We start from the raw sequence: 6,325 nt of genomic DNA, 5'->3' as shown, positions 1-6,325 counted from the left end.
ACCAGTAAGAACCCGCAACTGCGGACCATGTGGGTAGGGCTGGGTGAAGGTGAAACTGAGACTCAGAGTTGACTGTGGACTATGGTTTGCCGCAGTGGGAGAAACTCCCAGTCTCACACCGAGAGTTCATTGAAAAGAGAGCTAGAGCTGAGCAGGCGCCTGCATTGTTCCCTCTCTGACCCCTCCCCCACAGGCAGCGCCAAAGCACAGCAAAGAGGGTTGCCCTGCCCCTTACAACTTAACAGGTGCACTAAGACAAAGAAATATGGTCCAAATGAAAGAACAGAGCAAAACTTCAGAAAGAGAACTAACCTAGCTGATGGAGAATTTAAAACCCTGTTAATCAAAATGCTCACAGATCTGATTGAGCTTGGCTGAAAAATGAAAAAAACAAATGAAAGATACCCAAAATGAAATAAAGCAAAATATTCAGGGAACCAACAGTGACAGGAAGGAAACCAGGACTCAAAGCAATGATTTGAAACAAAAGGAAAAAATAAACATCCAACTGGAACAGAATGAAGAAACGAGAATTCAAAAAAGTGAAGAGTCTTACAAACCTCTGGGACAATCTGAAACATTCCAACATCTGAATTATAGGGGTGCCAGAAGGAGAAGAGGAAGACCAAGAAATTGAAAACTTATTTGAACAAATAATGAAGGAAAACTCTCCCAATCTGGTAAAAGAAATAGAATTCTAGAAGTCCAGGAAGCCCAGAGAGTCCCAAAAAGTTGGACCCAAAGAGGAACATATCAAGGCACATCATCATTAACTTACCCAAGATTAAAGATATAGAGAGAATCTTAAAAGCAGCAAGAGAAAAGGAGAAAGTTACCTACAAAGGAGTTACCATTAGACTATCAGCTGATTTCTCAAAAGAAACCTTATAGGCAAGAAGGAACTGGAAAGAAGTATTTGAAGTCACGAAAGGCAAGGACCTATATCTAAGATTACTCTATCCAGCAAAGCTTTCATTTAGAATGGAAGGGCAGATAAAAGTGCTCCCCAGATAAGGTCAAGTTAAAGGAGTTCATCATCACCAAGCCATTATTATATGAAATGTTAAAGGGACTTATCTAAGAAAAAGAAGATAAAAAATATGAACAGTAAAATGACAACCAACTCACAACTGTCAACAAATGAACCTAAAAACAAAAACAAAAACAATGAAAACAAAAATTAAGCAAACAACTAGAACAGGAACAGAATCAGAGAAATGGACATCACATAGAAAGTTTTCAGTGGGGAGGGGGAAGGGAGGAATAGGGGGGGAAAGTGCAGGGAAGAAGAAGCATAATTAGTAGGCATAAAATAGAAGGGGAGAGATAAAAAATTATATAGGAAACAGAGAACTCAAAGAACGTATATGTACAACCCATGAACATGAACTAAGCGGGGCGGAATACTGGAGGGTTGGGAGGTGCAGGACGGAGGGGCGATAAAGGGGGAAGTTGGGAAAACTGTAATAGCATAATCAATAAAAACACTTTAAAAATAAATTTCTCATCCTACTTTGCATTTATGTCGCATTATCTTCACTTGTTGTCTGTGAAATGGGGACAGAACTCGTTGGGTTGTCATGAGGCTTAGCTATGTGGCTGTCAGTGTAAGCCCCTCTCTAAGTCTTGTGAAATTCCAATTCTCTCCCAGTATTTTGCAGATGATGATGGGGAGAAGGAGGCCATACACAGTCTTATGGTCATCTGTGGGTTTGACTCTTGTTTTGCTGAATTAGTTGTGTGTTAATGATTTCGTCATCTGGGTCAGAAGTGAAATCTCTTTCTTCAAGTTTTATAACACCCCCTTCACAGTCAAGATGTTTGGGTGTTCAGGAAGCCTTGAAAAATATGGTGAGCATATAGGGAATGCTAAAAGTGCCCCACCCAGATTTTTTACTGGTGGTGAGGCCATCCCCTAGCTACTATGGGTGTTGGCAACTCACAAGTGCCCTCTTCATGGGGAATTGTCGTGGCCTACCAGTGAGTGATGTGAGGGAGATAATGCTTGTCCCCTTGCCTCACAGTGAGAGTGTTTCTGGCCATAACTTGTGCTCCAGAGCACCCTGTGGGATCAAACTGAAGCCAGGCAGCAGCTTTGACCACATCTTTACTTAGCTTATCCTGTTCCCTCACTTCGTTTCTCCTGAGGCACTCCCATACACTGCTTGCCTTAGAATCCCCTACTCAGGCTCTGCTTATAGGGAAGAAATGGAGGACAAAAGAGATGGAGGGAGATTTGCAAATCCAAGTATTTGAATAAAACTAGCAAATGTCCTTGTTCATAAAAGTCCTCTGGCTATCTCAGACCTGGAATGTTCCCTGGCTTATTCATTCAAGCCGTTTTCATCTCAGGGTGCATTCACTGGTCTTTCTCCTTTACTCTCTCCTCCTCACTCCTTCCTTTCCAGGTTGCCAAAAGGAGTTCCAAATTATTCTTGCTATTTCATGTAGCAATCCAGTGTTCCTCAGTTACAGATTCCAAACTCAACTCCAGGCCCACTTTGGCAAATCAAAGCCATTCAGCAATTCAGAGGAACAAGAGGGGGCTTCATACATGGTTGTTGTGGATGTGAATAGCAATCATTTGTGTTTATCCATTACACATATGATCCTGTGTGAGAAGAAAACACACTGTACTCAATACATGGTGTATGTGCTCCTTGGATAATGTCTCCTAAATGTTTACGACCATTACTGCCCTCCTAAGAATAAAACTCTGACCTTGGACTATATAGCCCTAATGGTCTAATCTCCTCACCTCTGGCTCTCCTCTGCTTGCTTCTCATTTTCCACACTTTCCATTCATGTAGCTAGACCCTCTTTCTTTCTTGAATGTGGCAAGGTTGCTCTTGACTCAGGGCCTTTGCACTGGTTGGTCCCCAGCAAACTTCTTTGCCTATCTTCTCTTGGCTAACTCCTACTAGACCTTAGATCTTAATTCAAATGCTTTTTCCTTAGAGAGTTTGCTCTGGCCTTTCAAATTAAAGGAGGCCTCTAATTAATTTCTTTCATGGCATTTATCACAGTGATTAGCACACTTATTTACGTGCCTGTTTGTCTCCTCATTTGTTTACTCCATTATATCTAAACAACAGGAAGGCAGGACACGTTTTGTTAGTGATATTCCACGCGGCCAGATCAATGCTTATTCGGTGTTCTATATCAGTTTGCTGAAGGAATCAAGCGGAGAACCGTGCATAAGTTCATCACACGCTTGGCTCAGCCCCCACGAAAGTCTCCTGGCTTCAGAACATCACCCTCAGCTCCGCTTCAAGGGTGACCTTTCCAAAGGAAGCACTGTCCATCGCTTCCCTGCTTCTTACCATGTCATTGGAGGACCTCCGTGCCTAGAGACCAGCTCTTTCAACCCGTCTTCCGTGACTCCCACACAACACCTCCCAGCGCTCCCTGCTTACTGGGCAGGCCGGGCTGGTGGGACTACAATTCCCACAATGCGCCGCGATCCTACGTCACATTATTGGCTGAGCCTCTGGAGGCGTCCAATAAAATGTGGTTCTGTTGGTTTGTGTTGGGAGCGGCCTCCCGGAAGCCCAGTGTCAGCCTGTTACTCTGGAGCTGGGTCGCGTTTCCGAGTGCTTGCTGGTCTTCTGCTATGGGGGGCACAGAAAGCAGCGAGAATCGCAGGGTGACCTTCGGCATGGACGAGAAGAAGCGGGTCCGGGTGCTGCAGGGCATCCGGGTGAGCTGGCCACCGGCGGGTGCGACTTGCGAACGCACCTGGGACACCGCGGGCGTTGAGGGCGCAGTGGGTGCAGAGGGTGCGGAGGCCGGGGCGGCCTTAGGGAGAGGTGCGTGCAGGGAACGGGTGGGTGCGACTAGTTCGTGGAATACTGCCTACTCCATGGTGGAGAGCATCTCTCCCTCTGCTCAGTAAATGAGGGAAATGTGGGTCGGGAAATGCTGGGGGACCCTTGTGCAGCAAGTGGCAGCTTGAGGCTTCACCACTACGGTGGCCTCGATGGAGAAAGAGTGGAGAGAGAGAGGTGATGAGACCACATTCCAGCTCCGGTTGACGTAATTGTTACAGACCTGAATTTGTTCCACTGAAAACCAAGTGCGCGCGTGGTGTTACGTATACACGAGATGCTTCCAATACTGGACAATTGCAACAGCCTTTTAACTAGGGGTTCTTGGCTTCTCAACACTGCATCCGATGGGACACTTTAAAATTTATGATTCAAATTCTGTACACTTCCCCTTGGTTAAAATTCTAAGCAACGGTTTTAATGAATGCCTAGCACAGTGCAAATGAAAGGGAATGACCCCTCCTTACCTTGTTTTACAAAACTGTGCTGCTGACATCTCTGACCACATCTCATGCTAGTTCCCATACTTCCCACCCCGCATCTATTCACTAACCTCAGGACCTCCTTGTCCCAGCAAGATATCAGCTTCCTCCAAGCACAGGACCTCTGCATTTGCTGTTTTCTCTTCCCCAGCTTTAACAGAAATTTTTTTGCATAATTTAGTAATTTTTTTTCAGCTAATAAGTTCCTAAAATTACATAATGTTCTCTAATTCTGTTGTAATAATGATTGTATATTAGCAAATGCCTAAATGTTTTCCTGATTGAATTTCATAACAATTTAGAATAATAAAAACATTCATTTCTAATTTCTTCATTTGAAACAATATAAACACTAATCCATTATTCTATCTTGCTGAGAAAACAGGAACTTTTAAGATGCTAAATCTAGATTTTGATGATTTTGAAATGAATCCTTGCTTTTCCTTATTTCCCTACAAATCAATTATAATTTTTAGTACAGTCATATAGCAACCATAATTCAGTTGACTGCTGAAGGTCTTTTTCAGATTTTGTCCTTTCCATCTTTTTTCTGAAACTGGTTTCTGGTGGATCTGTCAATGCCAAGGGTTCTTATATGATGATTGCTGGATAATGTTTGCCTAATACTTCAACTTCCGCTTGTACTACCTTACTTAGTTCTACATGGATGTATGCAAATGCCAGACTCTTGTGGATGGTATAACTGTAGCTTCCCAATACTGTGTTGCCAATCACCTTACCATCGTATCAGATGCTTTTATTTCTCCCAGATCAACATTGTCTGTTGCCAAGGTGAGGTGGACTAGTCTCTCTTTCAGCCCTTTGGCTTTAATCTGTTTCAATGCTTGCTTTCCAATGAAGTCTGCTGGCTGCATCACGATTCTGATTAACACTTCCTTTCCAGGCCTTATCTGACATCTCCCCCCTCGACCCCCCCACCGCCTCCAGGTTTTCTTATATCTGGCTCTTAACATTCTTGTTATAGTTAAAATATAATATCTGAGTATCCTTCCCTAACCACTTAAAGTACCTTCCCACCTACACTGTCACACATCTATTTTTTTTCATAGTGCTCATCAGCATTTGCAACTTTATTAATAATTTACTTGTTTATTGTGTTTCCCAGTACAGTGTAATGTCCTTGAGGCTGAGGCCCTTGTCTGATTTGAGACTCTACCCTCAGAACCTAGAATAATAAAAGCAGCTCATATTTGAATGCCTAGTGGGGGCATGGGATACCCTTTATAGGTATCCTCTCATTTAATTTTCAACAGCTTGGTGAGAGATGTAGAATTCTATTTGCTCATTTTATAGGCTAAAGACAACCAAGGCACTGAGAGATGAAGTAACTTATCCAGGGTCACCTGGGTGACATGTGGTAGAATTGAGATTAAAGTATCCAGCTCAGGCCTGTTCACTGAATGCTGTACTTCCTCCTACACCTGTATCTGGCAGTTAGTGGTGCTTTGTGAATGCTGACTGATTAAATGACTGAATCCATTGAAACAGAGACTGAGTTTAAATGGAATGCACAGAACTGGGTATAGTTAATTAATTAATTAGGCAAGTGGCTCATGACATCAGGAGGTACAACTTCTGGACAGATGCTCATTAGCTGTTGTGACCCTGATTGAACAACTTATGTTTTGAGTCTCAGTTACCACATTTAAAAAAAAAATAGAGGGAAGGGTGTGATAATCCTAAGTGCTGGTGCTGCCTACAATAAGATGAAGATGTGTGTTGAAGTGTTGAGAGAAAGTACAGAGTGCTTTTTAACAGAGTGGGGGCCTCTGACTCTGCGTGCCATAGTACATAGTGCATTTGCTGCCTGTTGGGTGTTATCTAATCTTGACCTGATGGGTGGCAATGACAAAATGAGGAGAAGATGGCTGGTGTTTGAAGACTGAGAGGCAAGAGCCTGAATTGAAAGTTAGATACCCTCGCTTCTGTTTGTGTGCTCTAACACCTTATTACCTGGTATCCTGCTTTTGGGAATGTTAGAAAGTAGGTCAGTGG

At 43.2% G+C, this 6,325-nt stretch overlaps 1 protein-coding gene across 4 annotated transcripts in view; it reads left to right on the top strand.

Moving 5' to 3' along the window:
* Positions 1 to 3,541: 3,541 nt before the first annotated feature.
* The window catches only part of CHCHD6 (coiled-coil-helix-coiled-coil-helix domain containing 6), a 324,191-nt gene continuing 321,407 nt past the window's right edge, over positions 3,542 to 6,325 (top strand). For all 4 annotated transcript variants that reach the window (XM_053912641.1, XM_024580229.3, XM_024580231.2 and 1 more), the window contains exon 1: positions 3,542 to 3,700. In XM_053912641.1, coding sequence (XP_053768616.1) covers positions 3,614 to 3,700 — 87 coding nt within the window. In that variant the 5' untranslated portion in view covers positions 3,542 to 3,613. The remainder of the gene's footprint in view (positions 3,701 to 6,325) is intronic.

This window comes from Desmodus rotundus, chromosome 10, assembly GCF_022682495.2.
Source record: "Desmodus rotundus isolate HL8 chromosome 10, HLdesRot8A.1, whole genome shotgun sequence".
In the NCBI taxonomy this organism is placed as follows: Eukaryota; Metazoa; Chordata; class Mammalia; order Chiroptera; family Phyllostomidae; genus Desmodus; species Desmodus rotundus.
The sequence above is the reverse complement of the archived record's forward strand: the minus strand, read 5'-3'. Positions and strand labels throughout refer to the sequence as shown.